This window comes from Hibiscus syriacus, unplaced genomic scaffold, assembly GCF_006381635.1.
Source record: "Hibiscus syriacus cultivar Baekdansim isolate YM2019G1 unplaced genomic scaffold, ASM638163v2 tig00110478_pilon, whole genome shotgun sequence".
Classification (NCBI taxonomy): Eukaryota; Viridiplantae; Streptophyta; class Magnoliopsida; order Malvales; family Malvaceae; genus Hibiscus; species Hibiscus syriacus.
The window spans coordinates 1,033,069-1,052,691 of NW_024062755.1; the positions used below are offsets into that span (position 1 = coordinate 1,033,069).

Sequence of the window (19,623 nt, forward strand, 5' to 3'; positions counted from 1 at the left end):
AATATCTAATAAATTTATAATTTGATTAAATTATTAATAGTAATATGCAAGTAATTAAAGAAAATGGATATTGGTCCCGACTGTCATGAATGTGACCGCCGAGAAGGCAAGTTTCTTGTCTTACAGTGATAGAATCTAATTTATACACTTAAATTAAGGTATTTAATAAATTGTAGAAATGAATAATATTTTTATGCAATAAATTAAAAATTAGAAGATGAATTGAAATAGTAAAATCGGTGAACTAGTGAAATGGGAAAAGAAATTCCCAAATTAACGTGTATCGAAGTTTATTTTCTCAAATATAATTTTTTACATTATATTGGAAAAGACGATCGAATAATATAATATCTTTCAAGAAAAATAATTAGAAGACATCATATTATTTGATTGTCTTCTGAAAAGACATCATATTGCCCACTCATCTTCTTCGATCACGGTAGAAATCATCATATTTTACAGAAAAAAATTAAGGAATTTTTTTTCCAGTTGATACCTTAAATTATTTGTCTGTTTGTTTAATTAACATTTACTCATGTATAAATAAATATGTTAGTAAATATATTAACGCATATATTCGTAGATATATTCATGAATTCTAAATAAATTGAGTGAATATATCAATTAATAAATGAATTGAATTTGAACATGATATTAAAAAATTTAAACGAGTATGAATCGAACATGAATAACTTTAAATATAAGTAAACTCGAACACAACATTATGCGTTTAAAATGAGTCTAATTAATTTACACCTCTATTCATTGTTAGTAGACCCTAAGAAGCATGAACCAATAATCTCAGTGATTAAAGAATTATTATTATTTCTTAAGATTCCGAGTTCAAACACCATTTATACATGAATATGAGTATTTAATGTCAAATGATTGAGTCTTTTAACATATATTATTTTGTACTCACTCTAGATTAATTTAAAAAACATCGCAATAAAAAAATATTGTTACTAAAATTGAGATTAATCTGAGACTTGATTTTTTTACCCGATCACATCTAATCCCAACTAAATCCTGGAACAAATCGAGCTGTTAAGATATTCTTATCATTAATACCGTAACTGATCTTACTATTATTGCTATTTTTAAGCTTATGAAAATCTATTTTACTGCCATTTAGTACTCTGTTGAAATAATATTTATGGTAAAAATAGATTTGTTAAGAAAAAAAATGAAAAATAGCAACACGTGCTGAGCACATGGGGAGAATGGGTTATTCTCAATGAGTGTAGCTGGCAATGCAAAAATCCCATCTCTATATGCATTTATTTCTTGCACATTGCAGTTATCATCCAATTTTTGCTCACTTTCCTTTCCAAATTTAATCCTAACATTTTGGCATTTATGTTAGTTTTCATCATCTTTATTTATCATAAATATCAAAATTTCATCAATTAAACTTTTAACTCATTTATATTTTTATTTAATTAATAATTTCATTAATGGAAAAATGCAATCAAATTATGTTGATAATCAATTGGTCTAGTTTGGTAAGACATTAGACTTTTTAATTAATGTTAGGAGTTCAAATTTAAATGATTGTGAATGAAACAAACTGAGTTAGGAGAATTGATCTTATAATGGATCTCTACAAAAATCGATATGAATTAGTCGATCAATATATTGAATATCAATAATTAATTCAAACAATACAATCAAATTAAGATAAGTTGTTGTTAAGTTTTATGAAATAGAGAGACTGCATTAAGAGACTATATCATTGTATAACTTATATTAGTTTTTAATAATACTAAACTTGTTATTTTTCATTATTTTATTGATTATTAGTAGATTTAACGAGATAAGATGTTAAATCCCTTAAACAATGTCCAGGAGTTTGATATTTTTTTGTCTTAATGGTTCTAAGGCTTCACCCTGGTTGTGAAGGGTAAGTCTCTCAATAGAGATTTTCTGCATTAACAAAATTTCGAGCTCGAGACATACTTAGCAGTATCAATCTACTTATCACTTGAATTAATCCTAATTGGTTAGGGGTTTAAATTTTGTTCATATAAATAAAATAAATTAGATTAATAAAATAATTTTATAATATTTTTTTAGAAAACTTAATATAAATTAAAAAAATTAATATTTGATATATATATATATATCAATTTTAACAAATTATACATTATTGGGTGTCTAAAAATTACATAGATAAGGAAAACTAGTTAAAACAACCAAACTTGTTTCCAACCAATACCAGCTCCCTAAACCCCCATTTCTGTTTTATTTTATTTATTTCTCCTTCTCTCTCTCTTTATAATCTTCCATCCAACGCTCTTCACAGCTTCAGGGCTCACAAAAAATCAAGCTCTCTCCTTTAACACATTCAGCCCTTTCATTTTTCCTCTCAATTCTTCCCGTTTTCTACCCAACCAAACAACAAATTTTCTTCTTCTATAAGAACAAAAATGCCAACAACACCAGACACAAGCAAAACCATGAAACTGGAGAGATACAACAGCTATCTCCGCAAACTCCATAGTACAAAACTGTTGAATGCTTCATCTAAATTCCTCTTCCGAGTAACCCTTCTCATTGCTTTGGTTTTGATCCTGTTTTTCACCATTACTTACCCTCCACTTTCCGATAATTCCCACCCTTACCGCCGCCATCAACACCACAGCTTCCTCTCCACTTCCCTTTTCTCAGGGAGTTCACTCGTCGGCGGAGCTTCGTGGGAGAAACAAGTGCGTCATTCTTCCACGCCGCGTAGACTCAATGGGTTCTCCGTTTTAGTCACCGGCGCCGTTGGGTTCATCGGTTCCCACTGCTCCCTTGCTTTGAAGAAACGCGGCGATGGGGTTCTCGGCTTAGATAACTTTAATGACTATTACGATCCTTCTTTGAAACGAGCGAGGCAGAATCTTTTGAGCAAGCACCAGATTTTTATCGTCGAAGGCGATTTGAACGACGATGCGCTATTGACGAAGCTCTTCGACGTCGTTCCGTTCACTCATATTCTTCACTTGGCGGCTCAGGCCGGCGTTCGTTACGCCATGCAAAACCCACAGTCATACGTGAGATCGAACATTGCGGGGTTCGTTAATTTACTCGAAGTAGCCAAAGCGGCGAATCCACAACCCGCCATTGTCTGGGCTTCGTCGAGCTCGGTTTACGGACTCAACACCGAAAACCCATTTTCCGAACGCGACCGTACCGATCAACCGGCTAGTCTTTACGCCGCCACGAAGAAAGCCGGCGAGGAAATCGCTCACACTTATAACCACATCTACGGACTCTCTCTCACCGGACTGAGATTCTTCACCGTTTACGGTCCATGGGGAAGACCCGACATGGCGTATTTCTTTTTCACTAAAGATATTCTCCAAGGCAAACCCATCGACATCTACAAAACGTCCGACCAAAAAGAGGTGGCGCGTGACTTCACCTACATCGACGACGTCGTGAAAGGGTGTTTGGGAGCGTTAGATACGGCGGAGAAGAGCACCGGCAGCGGGGGAAAGAAGAAGGGTCCTGCTCAATTAAGGGTTTACAATCTAGGAAACACCTCCCCAGTCCCTGTCGGCCGATTGGTATCGATCTTGGAAGGATTACTCGGCACAAAAGCCAAGAAACATGTGATCACGATGCCCAGAAACGGCGATGTGCCCTTCACGCACGCCAACGTCACGTTAGCTTACAAGGATTTCGGGTACAAACCCACCACCGATTTGGCTTCCGGGTTGAGAAAATTCGTGAAATGGTACGTTAATTACTTCGGGATGGAACCAACGAAATCGATCAAAGGAACTCAACGGGCAGATGGATCCAGTTAAGAGCTTCGTATTTTCATTTCCATGGCCGCCATTTTCTTTCTGATTTTCCCACATCGTCTTCATTGAATTTTTGTTTTTTCATAATTGTGGCGATATTGATGTAAAAAACGGGGGATCAAATGCTGTTGATTATGTAGAATATTTACAGATTATTATAGATTTGATGAAAAAAATATAGGAAATGATAAATTAAGAAATGAAGAGAAAGGTGTAAATCTGTGGAGATGAGTTGTAATAATTTGGTGGGGTCTGCTGGATATGGGCAGATCTACACCGTTGATTTTATGAAAATAAATTAAAATGAATTGTGATTTATCAACAATGATGATTTGTGAATTTGTTTATTGCATTCAACTCCTTTGAATTTAGTGATTATTCAATTTATTTGCTCATAAATAATTATGTATGTAGTTATTTTAATTTAAATGAGATAATATCTAAGCATATTTATTTTAATTTAAATGAGATAATATCTAAGCATGGTTATTTTAATTATATTTGAAAACTACTTCCTGTTTTGTCATTTTTCTCATTTTATTTTTGCACTGTTTTTGGACACTCACCACCGACATTAGATCCGGGCAACCATAAGATCATTTAGCAAATTCAAAGATTGAATTATAAAAAGTGAAAATTGTTTAATTTTAAAAGTAATGCAGTTTTAAAAGTGAACAAGTCATAAAAATATTTAATATTATTAATTTTAAAACTAAAAAAATCATTAATCAGAAAAATAAAAATTAAAAATTAAAAACTAAAAGTTAAAATTTAATTTTTATTAATTTTAAATTCGACAAGACCTAAAAAAATTTAAATTATAAAATTGTACGATATTTAATTTCAATGATTTTAAAACTATTAATTACTACGAATACAATTAAACTATTAAAGTTGGTACCATACGTAGAACGATGGTAGAATAGTAATACTCGAACTGCTTTATGGATTTGTATTAATTTGTTTCGAATGACCTAAAATGCAGCACTATCTGTGGCCAATTTTGTTATTTACTTCTGTTAAAAGTCTTTCACTGTTTTCAAAACCATCCCTTTCGCAATTAAGTAGTCATCTTAAAGATACGAAATAAACAATTTGTTATGAAATTATTATTATTCTTTGAGATCAAAGTTTGAGCACCATGTATCACAAGGATATGAGCGTTCAATGTCAAACGATTAAACGTCTTTGAACATATATTATTTTAATACTCATCCCAAATTAATAAAAAAAAATCATCATAAAGGATCTCTTTAAATTTGCTTACAATAATAAGGATGTATTTATTAAAAGAAAATTCAAGAGCGAAACTAAAAGATTAATAAAATATTAAAGACACAAATCATGAGAATCTCGTGTATTTAAGAATAGAAAGAAACAATGAAAAAAAGTTAATTGAGGGTCCAAATTATGCCACTTTCTTATTTGCTTTTAAGGGACAATAATTAAAGTAGAAGCAACCTTTGAGGACCTCTCAAATACGAGTTGTTCTGAAGCCTAAAAATAAAACATGTTCTGTCATCTGTGTTATTAAACCTCAAATTAAGGATGACTTGTAATTTACATTAGGTTTATTTAATTAATTCCGTTAACCAACTAATTAGTTGTAAAGTTGAAATGTGCCCTCTTTATTCAGAGTTCATTAACCTTAACAATTATAGAATTGGTTTCATGCTTCAATACGTAATTAAAGAAAAAAAAAACAGTAGAATACTCACACGATCCAAAAATTAATATTTTAATTGTGAACATCGCAAAGAAATCAAATCTCATATTAATTAAATATTAATCTCTTCAAATATTCCAATATAATCTTTCGAACTTATTTTTATTAAACGATAAAAAAACAAAATCTAGATGTCTTATTACCCACATAATCTAGTTCGTATTAGTGTTAGCACGTGTGATAGTTCGTATTAGTGTTAGCACGTGTGATAGACACGCAATGGACGCATTTGAAGAGCAATTTTTGTATGGTGAGGATTTTAAGCAAACGACTTCATAATTACAGCAGTATAATTACCAACGCAAATAACGTCTATCGACACCAACATAATAAATCATAATTATAAATCCAAATGATATTCCATTAACGTTACAAAGTATAGCATTGGTGTTGTGCTCCAATACGGATACAGGGATTCACTTGATTATAATGAAATCAAGCATGGATTAGTTCACACATGCCGCTATTAATCTTCGTACGCGAGCACAAGATGCACTTAGGGATGAATATTTGACTCAAACTCGACAATTTCAGATCTAATATTACCTCGAACACGACAAGAATTCCCCTGCAATGGAAGTCAACACACATGCAACGAACAGGATGTTAGAATCACGCCAAGCAATTATCAAAACTAGAATGCAAAGCTCACCTTGCCAACATAGATTTTGTATTAGGTAATGACGAACAATGGACAAAATTTGACCTTGTAGCATAAAGTAATAACATAAGTTCAACAATCCTTGAAAATAAATAAACACATCCTTTAATCTAAACAACTACTAGCTGCAGAAGCACGTCCTTGGACAGGTTCTGATACGAGAGCCTAGAAACCCGACTCCCCTCAAAATCCACCTCTATCACCACGGAATCCACCGCTGTTGCCACCAAAAGAACGAGGGCCACTAGGTCTTTCAGTAGCATAACTTACACGAATAGTTCTCCCTTGGAGTTCCTGCAATTTCAGTACATAATAATTAATTCATGATTCATCGGAAACATGTTACAACTTCCATGTCAGTAAATTTTGTTTTCCTCACTTGTCCATCCATGCCTGACAAGGCATTGTTGGCAGCTTCATCATTAGCAAAGTTAACAAAACCAAAGCCCCTAGACCTCCCGCTCTCTCTATCAATGACAACCCGAGCTGACAATTACAAATCAGAGAATGAGAACACGAATACATACAAAGTCAATATTGTAAAAAAAGTATCATCGTCAATTTTAAACGTTATGCAAGTAACAGTTCTTCCTACACATGAAAGCAATGTACCAATTATTAAAATACAAATTTTTACAAGAAAATTTCGAGAAAGATGAAGCTATATCATGCAACAATCAACAACAACTATTATACAATGTAACCATGTTCATCTGTTTCAAATTAAATGCAACCTTCTATATGAAAAACTTCACAATGATCATTAGAATTACCAATACAGCTCACCTTCAGTAACATCACCGAATCCGGAAAATGCTTCCTTGAGAGTTTGGTCATCAGTTCCATATGGAAGACCTAAGAACCAAACATTCAAGTCGAGTCAAATACGAAATAAACGATGCCAGCATCTAACTACCGACCAAAAAATCAAACATTCATAAATACCTCCAATGAAGAGCCTTTTGCCTGAAGTTGACATGCAACGAAGAGAGTTGAGCATTGATGATATCATCGGTGTTTGCCCGTTTTGCCACATAAGGCTTCCGAATTTGCTAGAAAACGCCATTGTAACGCTAGACTGCATGATTCATTTGCAGCAACAACATCAAGCAATTGGAACAAAAACAGAATGGCAAGTTGGATCAAAGCCTAATAGTTTAACTAAATATTAACAAAACATACCACAAAGAAAAGAAACAATGAAAATCATGAAGCTTTACAAATCCCAGAAACTAAATCCTTCACATATCAAATGAACAAGAAAAATATTATAAATCAAGGGTAAAGGTCGTTCATAACAATTAACCTCACTACATATATGCAATTTCATGTCGTTCTGTGACTTGATTCAAACTATTTACACAATAATTTTTCCATGCAACAAACATAAAAGCAGAGGAAATATGAAAATATAAACAAAATCCATGAAGAGAATCAGCAAAACAAGATAAACGAACTCAAAGGGCTAAAATACCATAACAAATGAGAACCACAAACCCAAATAACACAAAAATTAGGAAGATGGGTAAGTATAAAATAGATTGCATTATCAAAAGCAATGATCTTTACCTTTAAGAAGGAAAAATAGAGGGAATAATTATGAGAGAGAGAGAGAGAGAGCGGGGCTTTAGGGGTTTTGGAACAAACGAGGAGAGCAAGCAGCTAGGGTTTAAGAGTCATACACTTATTAAATATTTGGGTAAACTACACTCACCTAATCCGGTGTTTATGTTATGGTCACTTAACAATTTCTTCTCTTTAAAATCATACATAATATTTTATTTTCTTTTTATTTTGATCATATATAATTACGTTTTACTTCAAATTTATCTTAATTTACAAAATTAATAAATACTTTTTATTTAAAAATGATATCAACTTAAATTTATAACATTATTTAAGATATTTAATATATTTTCTTGTTAAATCAAAATTTTAAATTCATAACCTTATTTAAAATATTTAACATGTTAAATCAATTTATTATTGATAATAAAAAAAATATGTTAGACATTTCATTTAGCATTCTTTGTTGTTTGTTCAATTTGAACTCTTATCTTCATTTTTTTATAATTTATATTTATTTTATTTTACTAAAACAAGTTATGAATTAACATAACATATATATCTCAAATCACTTAGAAAATTTATATACATAAATAATATAAATTTAAACTTTTATTTATGTAATTAATAAATATATATTTTTATGTATTTTTGAAATTCATGGGTGATTTACGATTCGTCAATTGATCAATGGTCAAAGATTTTTATATTAAATTATTTTATATAGATTTAAAATTTAAAACTTATTTTATAATGTAATATCTCTTTACTTAATTAAAAAATTCGTGAACAAGTTATTAAAAATAAAAGTTGAGTTATATAAAACCCGATATAAGACGAGACGATACATCAAGTTCCAAAATATAAATATTTTGGGTTTTGTTCTCAGGCAACACACTAGTAAACTAGGCGGGGGAAAAGGCCTAAGTGAAGCCCCCATATTGGGCCCATATGACCCTTTTCCCATTGGCACCTCTAATGATGTTAGATACAATATAGTTATAAATGATAAATAATGAAACACAAATCGGTCTAACAGAATAGAATAAATAAAATGGAAAGAAACCTTTTATCAATGATTTTTATAATATTTAAATCATAATTAATCGATTAATAAATCAAATATAATAGTTATATAAAAAAATAATATATAAATTATACAAATTTCATAATATTAGGAGTGAGGCCCATTAGGTTAGTTTGATTAACGTTTTTCATATTAATTTTAAAAATTTGGATTTAATTTTAATAAAATGAGTTTGTTTTATGGTTTTTCGCATTATTTAACATATTTTCAAAGTCTTTTCATAGATATTTTTTTAAAAATATCAATGACCAAAATTGGAGTGAAAATAGGAGTGAGAAATAATAAAGTGACGAATGATGTAATTTACCCATAAAAAATGCTACGTGCAACAATTCGTTAAATTTTAAACTACATATTACTAAAATAAAACAAAAAGTAAACATTAGATATGATTTTAAAATAAAGTTTAAGTACTAAAGCAAAACAAAATTAATAACTTAAGTACTAAACATATAATTTACCCTTAAATAAATAATAAAGCCCAAATTTCGCTAATGTGCCATTGGCCATTGGAATACAGATTCTATGGGGGCAAATGGCAAAAAGCACGTTCACGTGGTGGGCGAAGAGGCTTGACACTCAATCATCGAACCTTTCTCATTCATTCATTCTTCATTTATTTTTCCAAGGGGGAATGATAGGATTACATGTTACGTACATATGGATGACCTGATAGGCTGGGGTGTTGCCACGTGCTGATCCTCCATTACTTTACAAAATGGCAACCTCCCAAATTATATACCATCCTTATTACCACATGATTTCGTGACATAAACACCTTACGTTTAATGCAGGGATGGGGTAATTTATACCTAATATTCAAAAATAAAGTTCAAATAAAATTAAAGTAGGGATATAAACATATAAATATTTTAATTAGTTTTAGTGAATTTTTTAATTAAAAAATCTATTATGTATCAAATGATAATATATCAAGTTACGGATTTATTTTTCTTTTCAAGTTAAAATATTACTATTCATTACTGATAATTAGTTATTTTAATGCGACGAGCCATTAAATTTTCTAACACATTTTTTAATTATTTTGGTGATGTAATATATAAGAATATGGCATATGACGCCATTTTATTAAATGACTAAAATAAAATTAATTATTAATTGATTTAGTAGGATGAATATCTAAATCTTTTAAGTAAAAATTAAGAATTTAAATATTGACGTTGTGAATAAATAAATAAAAATTATGAGAATTGTCATTGTAATAAGTTGGTCTCTATAAAACTTGATATGAATTAATTGATTAATACGATGAATATCATTGAATTATCAAATCAATGAGAATCTTTTTTTGAATAATACGTTAATATTTTTTTGGCCTTGTAGAATGCAAGGCGACTTTTAAAAATCGCTTAGAATACATGGAGATTGGAAGTCGCATAAAATATACAATGATTTTTAGAAATTATTTATAATATCAGACGTTTTCTTTAAGCTTTATGCATATATGATAGTTTATAACGAAAATATCATTTTGCGTTTTAAAAGTTGTTGATTGATCCAAACATCTTTCAGAAGTCGAATGTAGTTCTTGTAACTACCAACGAATAATGCAGCAAACATTCAAATTAAAAAAAATAATTTGTTTACACTCTACGTGAACAATTTTTACCATATTATTGTAACAATTTTGTCCACATCAACGATTAATACAGATTAAAAAAAAGTTTATGATACGAGTTTTGCAATTTATTTAGGCCTTTTGGGCTTTTTTTTCTTGGACCACTTTTTATTTATTAATTATTTTATTTTTGTTTGGATTTGATTTTCTTCTCTCTCGCGTGCATCTTCCACAACAAAAACCAATTAGGCTTCTTCTAACAAAGAAGAGCTCTTTATTTCCTCCATTTCTCTCAAAATACCCAACACTTCAATACCCAAAAAAAAAAAAAAAAACCAAATAAAACAAGAAATAATAATAATAAAACAGGTAGAAAAAACTGGGATTAAGCCTTTGCTTACTTCGCTTCTTTTCTCTTTAATCTGTGATTTTATAATCTAATTTTTTATTTATTTGAGAGAAAAAAGAAACGATATTGTTCCTTCCTATAATGCCCAATTTGTTGAGGGCTAGGTAATAATCTAATCCTCCCAATTACCAACAAATTTTGTTTTATTTCGAAAACTGATTTAGGGTTCTTTTGTTTAACATTCACGCTTTGAATCAAAGCTTTCTTTTTGGCTTTTGATCGATACCCATTTACTCTTATGGTACTCAGAAAATTAAAGTCACTATTTTAAAAAACCTTTTTAGGGTTTTTTTCTTTTATTTAATCGTTGGATAAAATTGGGGTTTTCTTAAAGTTTTCTATTTTTATATAATGGGTACTTGGTGTTTGCTCAGTTGGAGTTTTTGTTTGATTGTATATTTTTTTTCTAGGGTTTTCATCCGGATCAACGGATTGGGGGAATTTCCCGAATTGGGAACTGATTAGGGTTCTGATCAGAGTATGAATGAGCTCAACCTCTCGTTTTTGCAGTATCGGATTGAGGAGCTTTTTCTGTCGAGCTTTGGTTTTTAAACAGATTGCTTAAGGGAAATGGTGATTGGAAAGCTTTTGGACGTGGAACAAGACTGCTTTCGTGATTAATTGCGTAGACAGTGATTCAAAAGCTTGAGGATTTAGTTGTTTTAGACAAAAGTGTGTTTGGCTTTTTAGTGATTTTTTTATGTGGTTGATCTCAGTTGGTGGATGATTTTGGCATTGGGTTGTTATTGCGAGAAGAAGGTGGTGATTTTTTATTGTGCTGCAAACAACAGAGAGAGTCAGATTTTACTGGACTATTTTTGTTTCTGACAGTCGCATTTGGTTTATCATAGTTTTTGAGCTAGAATTCTTGATCAGAAGAGCATTTCTTTAAGTTGTATTTCTATTTTGGGGCATTGTTGAAGTAGCTTAGGGTAAGATAAGAGTAGGTTTAGCAGTGATTAGAGACTTTGCTGTGGTGATTTTGTCATTCAAAGTGATTTGTTTAGTGTTTGATAGTTGAATTGGGGTTACATTTGAGGTTAGAGAGATTAAAGAGCTTGGTGGGTTTAGGAACTCTTTTGAACTATCAAGAGTGGTTCATGGGGGAACATTGAAGCTGGAAATGTATGCAGGGATATGGTGCATGGATAGGAGCATAGTAACTTGTTGTTCCCATTCCAGAACATTGCTACTGGAAGATAATCCAAGTGTTTTTGCGTTTGGAAGGCATTATCGTTTCGTGTTCTAAACTTCTCTGAAATGTCGCGTTGCTTTCCTTTCCCACCACCAGGATATGAAAAGAAGGCTAGGACCGATGGTGTGGACTTGCTAAATAAGGTTAACATCATGTACTTGTATTCTGTACCATTATTATGGTAGAATCAGCACACATCAGTATCATGACGAGAACAAACTCCTTGATATCTGAATTGGATTTGAGCTTGTGCTGTTATGTTTGTATTTCCATGCAATGTTAAATGCTTTATAAAGTTTGTCTTCTCTGAAGATGTATTTTATGTATGCATAATCTTCTGTGACTACTTTTACTGACAATTCAGTAATGACATGCCTTGCTGAATGAAGCATGTATATAATTTCAAGGATTAGGTTGATACGCTGTAGTATAACATGAACACATCATATATAGGAATGACCCCCCCTCCCCCAAAAAAAAAAAATATGAAGTTGAAATGGAGCTTATTTGAAATGTTAGACTGACCCTGCTGGTGCTAATTTATATACTCACCATTAGGCACTAGTTATATTTATGACTGAATGAACATCTTAATTGTTCTTTCAATCATATATAGTCTCTATGAATCTATGACATGCTTTTTTATTATACTATTTTTCTGATGATACATTTAATACATAGAACAAAATTTTGCCAATACCCTGTTGAATGAAAGATTAAGTCATGTTAATATATCTCACCTTTTCTTTCCCCTCACTAGAGATAAGCTTCTACTAACTAATGTTGGACTCGCTCTATGGATAACAAAGTAAAGAACTTTAATCTTTTTTCTTCAGGATTTAGCGGATTTTTCAATCATCCTTCTTAATGTGTTACTTTTACTTATGTTCTTACTGAGGATAATGTTCCTGTTTACAACCTTTGATAAGTGACGACCTCCGTGTGTAATCAAGCTTGTCCTAGGGTTTAGCTTCCCTCCACTACTTTTGTGTTCTTACTATTCAATGCTAGTTACTTCACCATTTGCAAGCATGATTTTCACAAATCTTGAATGGTGTCCCAGTCCGACACATTTGACTGATTATGATTAATGTATTGAAAAGTAATGGATGAAAAAATATTGGATAGGATATCAATCACTTCTCCTATTGGTTCAAGTATAAAGTTATTAATTAATTAAGAACACATGCATTTACTTGGTGTCTGTTTTTTACTATATCTGGAAGAACCGGTTCTTCCCAAGTTTTGACATTCTTAATATCTGTAGAGTAGTTGAATCCATATGCACTAGTGTTTGGCCTTCTTAAGATGGCTGTTAATGTTTTATCATATACCTTTAATTCCCACTGTCATAACCTTTCAAGACAGAATGCAAAGGGGTTTTTGAGATAATTATCTTCTAATATGGCCTGTATTTAATCCTGTTGACAATTTCTTGATATATGATTGGTGTGTAATATGTTGACCTAGGTATTTTCGTAGGTATCTTTATATCTGCACTGATATTAACTTGTTGCAGAATGGATGTTTTAGTAATTTACTTTATAACTTTTGGGGTTTACTGAATATCTGTCTGGTAGTTTCCGATTTATGTTAATATTTTCTTTTGCATTTTATTTGTGAATCTATGTTTTGAAAAACTACATTCTCGATTTTCAGGAGAAACAAAAAGAGAAGAGTCATAAGAAGGAGAAGGGGGACAAGGACAAGGAGGAGAAGAAGAGAGAAAAGAAAGAAAAGAAGGCGAAAGATAGAAGCGATGGAAAGCACAAGGATAAGGATAAGAAAGACAAGAAGGAAAAAGACAAAAACAAAAAGAAGGAAAAGGGCCGAGATAAAGAAAAAGAAAAGGATAGAAGTAATAACTCCGAGGAAAAGAACTTTACTGGTTATCCCGATGGTCAGAATGGGGAGAAAATCTCAGATGAGAAGAAACTTCCAGGAAAATCTGAAGGTCACAGTGGGGAGAAGTTTACCCAGAAAGAGAAGGGTAGGGATAAAGATCGAAGCAGTTTGTCAGGTGAGAAGAAACTTGCTGGGCACATTTCAGGTTATAATGGAGAGAAGATTGGCCAGAATAGTCATCTGGCTGAAGATTTCAGGGATTCTAAATTTGTGCAAGAGTTGGTGGGGAGGGTCAGAGATGAAGGTGCAGGAGCTAGAAGCGAATTGGTGGATAAGTTTACTGGTAGTGACCGGAAAAAAGATGAGGGAATGGTCAGTTTTGTGGCTAAGACTGCTAATAAATTGGTTGAAGAGAAGGAAAAGACCAAGAAAAGTGATGATAGGAAGTTCAATGTGCAAGGAATCAGGGACGATACGAAAGCTAGTGGAAATGCTATGGTTTCAAACGTTGTTGCAGCAGCTAAAGCTAGAATTGAAGGGATCACCAAACAAGCGGAGAATATTGCCGAGAGGTGTGGGGAAGGGAAAGAAAAAACCAAAGAAAAAAGAGATGATAAAATCAGGGATAAGCGTAAGGATAAACACAAAGAGAAGAAAAGTCACAGGAAAGATAAGGATAGGGACAAAGCAAAGGAGGAGAAGGCAAAAGGTGAGCATAGGAATTTGGAGTTGGACAACTTAAAAGGAAGCAACAGAGATGACCCTCTGAATACCATCAGTCTGAAAACGTCGCATCCTTCTAAGGAGGGAAACAAGGATGCCGTTGCTGAGGAAAATCTTCACAAGCGGAAGGACTTGGAGAAAAACGGATTTTTTCATGGTGAGTTATATATCATGATTGTATATACAATTCTGCTGATCACTTGAAAACATTTTTGGTGTGAGTTTTGGTAGGTGATCACTTGAAACTTTGGTGCCTTTTATCTGTTAGAAAACCTGTGAACAAAATCATGCGGTTGCATTCATGGCTATAATTTATCAATTTTTTCTTAGAAGGGGACAGTTCTGAATATCTATAACCATCATGGTGACAAGTACTGCTTTCTATTTTCTTTTTTTTCCTTCTTTTTTGCAGTTGATGATGTTAGACCCAATAAGTTGCCCAAAATTGCTTCCTCTCAACTGTTGATGGGCAATGGAACGACATTGGAGTCTTGCCAAGCTCCCATTCCACTTACTTTAGATAGCAAGGGACCAGCAACGAGTCTTAAAGTCGAGAATAAAGAACGCAAGGCGAATGGTATTGTTGAAGCTCAGTTGTTATCCGTCTCCCCAGCAAAGCATTTATCATCAAGTGCAGAAGCTTGTCAAATCGATGATGTTTCTACCAAACCACCCCATCCAGATTTGAAGTATTTGAGCCATGTACTAACTGTGCCCAAAATGGAAGAATGGTCTGATTTTGATGAGCAATCGTGGTTATTTCAGAGTACTGAATCTCAATCAAAGAAACCCAAGGTGGGATTTTCGGAGATTGACGAGCCACCACAAGTATGGGCAGAGGCTCTGCAGATAGATTCGGTTGATGTTTATGCTCTTCCATACGTTATTCCATATTGATTATTTTTATTAGTGGGCACATGGTTAACCTTCCTACACTGCAGCTGGGTTTTGCCCTTTGGGGGTGGATTCTTTGTTTTGTCTATTCAGGATTCTTTTGTTGTCGATCTCCAGTGTTGTAGTGAATGCTTTTGAACGACTGGCTGCCAAACTGATCTGTCACGGCAACCATCACTTGGCTCTTATCATGCAATTCCACCGCCTGGAAGTGTAAGCTGCCTATTTGCATCCTGGCACGAGACTACTAATTGATTCAAATCACACGAAGCGATGAAAGCACAACCGAATGAGGGTGCCTTAGGAAAAGGTAATTTATAAGCTTTTGCATTCTTATTTGAATTGCTTAAAGCTGAGATGCTCTTTCTAATTGAGATTATGAGAGAAACTAGCTGTGGGGTATTTGCAATTCCACTGCAATTTTGATTTGTAACATAGAACTCTCTTATATTTACAATAAAATGTAAGATAGGGGGAAAAGTAAGTAGTGGCATTCATTCATTCACCTCTCCTGTTTGTGTTGTTTATATTACCACCGTTTTGCTTTACGCATATGGTTATTGGTTGACGCTTGTGTATGTATGCTATACGCTTCTAAGTTATGTTGCTTCGCCTCTTCAAGCATGGTTTCGAGGATATGACTTTATTCCCCGTGTATATAATCAGGGTCAAATACCCGCAGTTTAAGGAACAGCACATAATAATATTACCGGCATCGGTTTAAGGAACAGCACATAATTATATTACCGGCATCGGTTTAAGGAACAGCACGTAAGCATTGGTTTAAGCAACAGCACGCAAGTATATTATCGGCATCGGTTGATTCAACAGTGAACCTCTATGTCAAGTGGTTCAACTTTGATGTTTAAAAGAAAGCAACCCTTTTTGTAAAACAATTTTATTATAAGCTCAACTTAAAATGAAAAATAACCAATTTTTAACCTTCAGGGTTTCAATCATCTTTGATGTTTCTTCATTATTGTCCACTTCTTTGAATTTTTTAATTATAATTAGTTTATTCATTTAATAAACGCTAACATGTTAACATCTTAGTAGTCCTTGTGGCAATAGTTAGCCTCTACAACTGAAATTATTAACTTTTGAATTGCTTGTTGACATGGACCAATAACTAACTTAAAAAGTAACTTATTTTAAAATAATTTATATTTTTCATTAAAAATATTCAATAAAATGTATTAAACAAATAATTTGATTAATCAAACGTTTGAAGAGCTACTTTGACAGAATGTACCAGCATAGGAGTAAATTTGACCCAAAAACATGTTCGGGAGCCAAATTAACAAAAGCTGTCACTTTCAAGGATCAAGTTGATCCCTCAAAAAGTTAAGGACCAATTTGAATAAAGTTACAAAATTCAAAGGGCAATTTGTGTATTAAACTTAAAAAAAGTAGCTTAAGGCCGGAATATATATATAAACAAAGAAAAAAATTAAAATGTCAAACTTTAAAAGATTTATGTACAATATTGAAAGCCAAGTAGTAAGATTAGCATTGGAAGTCCTATGTTTGAACAATGATGATCAAATCACCATATATAAAAGAGAGCCGAGCGATATACACACACACACACACACAAAAGAAAGATCTTTGTATACATTTGAGGATAAAAGGGAAGTGTTGTTTATAGTTCTTTAGACAATTCTTCCCTTTGCCTGCGCATTCGAGCTCCCCATGACATGTTCCCTCCAGCATCCCTGTTCATGCTTTTTCGCTTCAGCTCTGATAGCTGAGATTGCCATCGGTTTCTCCACTCGTTTCGATCTTCTAGATCCTGGTTTGAAGAGAATGTAAGAATTTGAAGCAATCATAACGGAGTCTCCCAAAAGACCGGAAGCAGGAACAGACTCTAAAGACTCTTAACAGATTAAGCATCTTCTCAGCACAAACTATTACATGCTCTAAATAAGAAGGAAAAGCAACTTTCATCTGAAAAGAAAGAAGCAATCCGAAAGTAAAAGGTTCATAAAGATCATACTAAAAACTAAAGATTAGCTGAATTAAGAGACTGAACCTAATGATTTCATTATTAGCATTACAAAAAACAACATGCAAGTCCTATTTGCAAGGACAGTAACAAACAAGGTCTTTTTTGTTTACCTAATTACCATGTCAACATGAGGGAGCATATGGCAGATTTCCAAGTTTGAACCGAAGAGTTTAAGCATACAAGTGCAACAATCTCATCCGACGAGTATGGGATCGTATCAAAGTAAAGGAAATGTTTGAACATGTTAAATCAAGAAACAAATGAAAAGTACCAAAGCGAAGAACGATGACTAATTAACCATCTCAATCATTTGCAAAGAAAACAGGCAAAAGCTAGTGTCCCCACCTATCAATAAAAAGATGTTCAGTGGATAGAGTTGACTGCTTATTATTCCGTGTACCAGTAACCACACAGGAACTAATTAATTTGGATTCAAGAAGGAAACAGAACTCGAACTGACAGCTGAGAAACTCATGCTAGTCTTAGACTCGAAAGATACGATGTACACATTAAAGAAGACAACAAAAGTTCATCTGTGTTGCAGTAAAAGGATTTCTAGGCTATTCATCATTTACTTGTATACTTTCACAAGACATAACTCGGCCAACGAAAAATCAACACTTATTTTTGTGAATGTGTGAATGTTTTGCACTTTTGAAAACCATAAGACATCTTCCCGAAGCTGAAGCAAAGCAAAAAAGCTAGGATCATCTACATGTAGGGACCGATCTCTTCTAGAATCAAAGCAAAAAGGATCAACCTTTAAGAGTAGGATCAATCATAGAATGCAACTTCAGAAGAAAAAAAAGAAACAAACAACGAAAATTATTTCACACAAGATTATTCAAACAACAAAAAATATCAAATTCCACAAGAAAAAAGAGTCAGTTTTTCAAAAATCAATTTCCTCAGAAACAAAAAGAGAGTAAGTCAAAAGATGAAGTGCTCAGTCTACAAATTCATATCCTTTAAGCTTAGCAGAAACAGTATTCCAGGAAAGAGAGTTTCTGTTTCATATTAACCAGAATACTATAACAGCCAAGCTTTACGTCTATACTAGTAACTTCACATGTTAACCCAATATTGCCCTTGAAGACCCTTGTATTTACAATCTAACCACTACACAGACTTAAGCAGGCATCATCATCAACAGTCAAAATAAACTAGATTTCAACTGGAATATAACTTGAGAACTTCGTCAAAGCATCAATTCAGTCCCCCAAGTAGACACGCAAATGATTAAAATTCTGGAAATTTCAACTTAAAAGTTAAGAAAGTCAAATCTTGAAGAAATAAAGGGTTGGAAGTTCCCACAAAAGACCGAATAAATAAAACCCAGATATGGAACACTTCCCAATAAGGCAAAAACACAAATAAAAAAAAAGTCTAAAACAAAAACCCAAAGCTAATATTGATACGTAATTAGGAACATGAAGTATCAAATACCTCATCATGTTGATAACGTCGTCTAGCAGAGAAAGCAAGGTGAAGCCCTAAAGCCAAATCCTTATCATACAAAGCTCTCCTCCTCGGATCCGACAAGGTCTCATAAGCTTCCTGGACCCGAATAAACCGCTCCGTATTCTCCTCGACTCGATCCAGCGGTGACACGTCCGGGTGGTACTTCCTAGCCAGTTGCTTATACGCCAGCTTTATCTCCAGCAAAGTACCCGTCTCCGATATCCCCAACAACTCATAAAAACTCACCTCCTTCCTCGCTTCGTCGATCTTCGCTCTGATTTTGAACGACCCAAATTTTATCCGGGTCGGGTGGACGGTTCTGGGTAATCGGAGGAAGGGAGTTTCCGGTGAAAAGAAACGGGCGTCGGTACCAGGTAACGCCGCCAATCCATAACCGCAACGCATCTTAGGAAAAGTTGGAAACGATTTCTTTGCTAATTATAAGTGAAACTTGCTCATTTGTTTTCTGGTGAAGTTTTTGCAAAAATTGAGAAAATTAAGAGGCAAAAATAGTAAGAAAAAGAGGAGGAGGGGGGGGGGAATTGAATCTGTGGAGAGAGAAGAAAGGCTCAAGTGATATTTGTTGAGGGATGGAAACGAGAGGGAATTTGTTTGGAGGGGTCTGGGACACCTGTCCTTTCTGTATTTGATTGAAGGGTAAACTATACACAGGAT

The 19,623-nt window shown here is 33.2% G+C and overlaps 4 protein-coding genes across 4 annotated transcripts; 2 read left to right on the forward strand and 2 right to left on the reverse strand.

The window, feature by feature from the left end:
* Positions 1-2,312: 2,312 nt before the first annotated feature.
* LOC120128290 (UDP-glucuronate 4-epimerase 6-like) lies at positions 2,313-4,092 on the forward strand. The gene has a single exon (XM_039145993.1). The coding sequence runs from the start codon at positions 2,430-2,432 to the stop codon at positions 3,795-3,797; it is 1,368 nt and encodes a 455-aa protein (XP_039001924.1). The 5' UTR covers positions 2,313-2,429; the 3' UTR covers positions 3,798-4,092.
* A 2,061-nt stretch (positions 4,093-6,153) lies between these two features.
* Positions 6,154-7,259, reverse strand: LOC120128195 (glycine-rich RNA-binding protein 2, mitochondrial-like). Its single transcript, XM_039145935.1, has 4 exons — positions 7,127-7,259; positions 6,968-7,036; positions 6,561-6,667; positions 6,154-6,475 (listed from the first exon to the last, which is right to left on the reverse strand). The coding sequence occupies exons 1-4, from the start codon at positions 7,245-7,247 to the stop codon at positions 6,365-6,367; spliced, it is 408 nt and encodes a 135-aa protein (XP_039001866.1). The 5' UTR covers positions 7,248-7,259; the 3' UTR covers positions 6,154-6,364.
* A 4,402-nt stretch (positions 7,260-11,661) lies between these two features.
* Positions 11,662-15,788, forward strand: LOC120128309 (DNA ligase 1-like). Its single transcript, XM_039146014.1, has 3 exons — positions 11,662-12,160; positions 13,677-14,742; positions 14,998-15,788. Exons 1-3 carry the CDS (start codon positions 12,083-12,085, stop codon positions 15,480-15,482), a joined length of 1,629 nt encoding a protein of 542 aa, XP_039001945.1. The 5' UTR covers positions 11,662-12,082; the 3' UTR covers positions 15,483-15,788.
* A 1,154-nt stretch (positions 15,789-16,942) lies between these two features.
* LOC120128311 (chaperone protein dnaJ 20, chloroplastic-like) lies at positions 16,943-19,494 on the reverse strand. Its single transcript, XM_039146015.1, has 2 exons — positions 18,934-19,494; positions 16,943-17,271 (listed from the first exon to the last, which is right to left on the reverse strand). The coding sequence occupies exons 1-2, from the start codon at positions 19,351-19,353 to the stop codon at positions 17,122-17,124; spliced, it is 570 nt and encodes a 189-aa protein (XP_039001946.1). The 5' UTR covers positions 19,354-19,494; the 3' UTR covers positions 16,943-17,121.
* Positions 19,495-19,623: the final 129 nt, after the last annotated feature.

What these genes read in the sequence shown, in the direction of transcription:
- LOC120128290 (XM_039145993.1), top strand. Translation starts at nt 2,430, where the DNA reads ATGCCAACAACACCAGACACAAGCAAAACCATGAAACTGGAGAGATAC.
- LOC120128311 (XM_039146015.1), bottom strand. Translation starts at nt 19,353, where the DNA reads ATGCGTTGCGGTTATGGATTGGCGGCGTTACCTGGTACCGACGCCCGT. An exon ending in GACGTTATCAACATGATGAG is followed by an intron (nt 17,272 to 18,933) that starts GTATTTGATACT and finishes TCTTCAAACCAG; the next exon opens with GATCTAGAAGATCGAAACGA.
- LOC120128309 (XM_039146014.1), top strand. Translation starts at nt 12,083, where the DNA reads ATGTCGCGTTGCTTTCCTTTCCCACCACCAGGATATGAAAAGAAGGCT. An exon ending in GTGTGGACTTGCTAAATAAG is followed by an intron (nt 12,161 to 13,676) that starts GTTAACATCATG and finishes CTCGATTTTCAG; the next exon opens with GAGAAACAAAAAGAGAAGAG. An exon ending in GAAAAACGGATTTTTTCATG is followed by an intron (nt 14,743 to 14,997) that starts GTGAGTTATATA and finishes TCTTTTTTGCAG; the next exon opens with TTGATGATGTTAGACCCAAT.
- LOC120128195 (XM_039145935.1), bottom strand. Translation starts at nt 7,247, where the DNA reads ATGGCGTTTTCTAGCAAATTCGGAAGCCTTATGTGGCAAAACGGGCAA. An exon ending in CAAAAGGCTCTTCATTGGAG is followed by an intron (nt 7,037 to 7,126) that starts GTATTTATGAAT and finishes TTTGGTTCTTAG; the next exon opens with GTCTTCCATATGGAACTGAT. An exon ending in ATTCGGTGATGTTACTGAAG is followed by an intron (nt 6,668 to 6,967) that starts GTGAGCTGTATT and finishes TGTAATTGTCAG; the next exon opens with CTCGGGTTGTCATTGATAGA.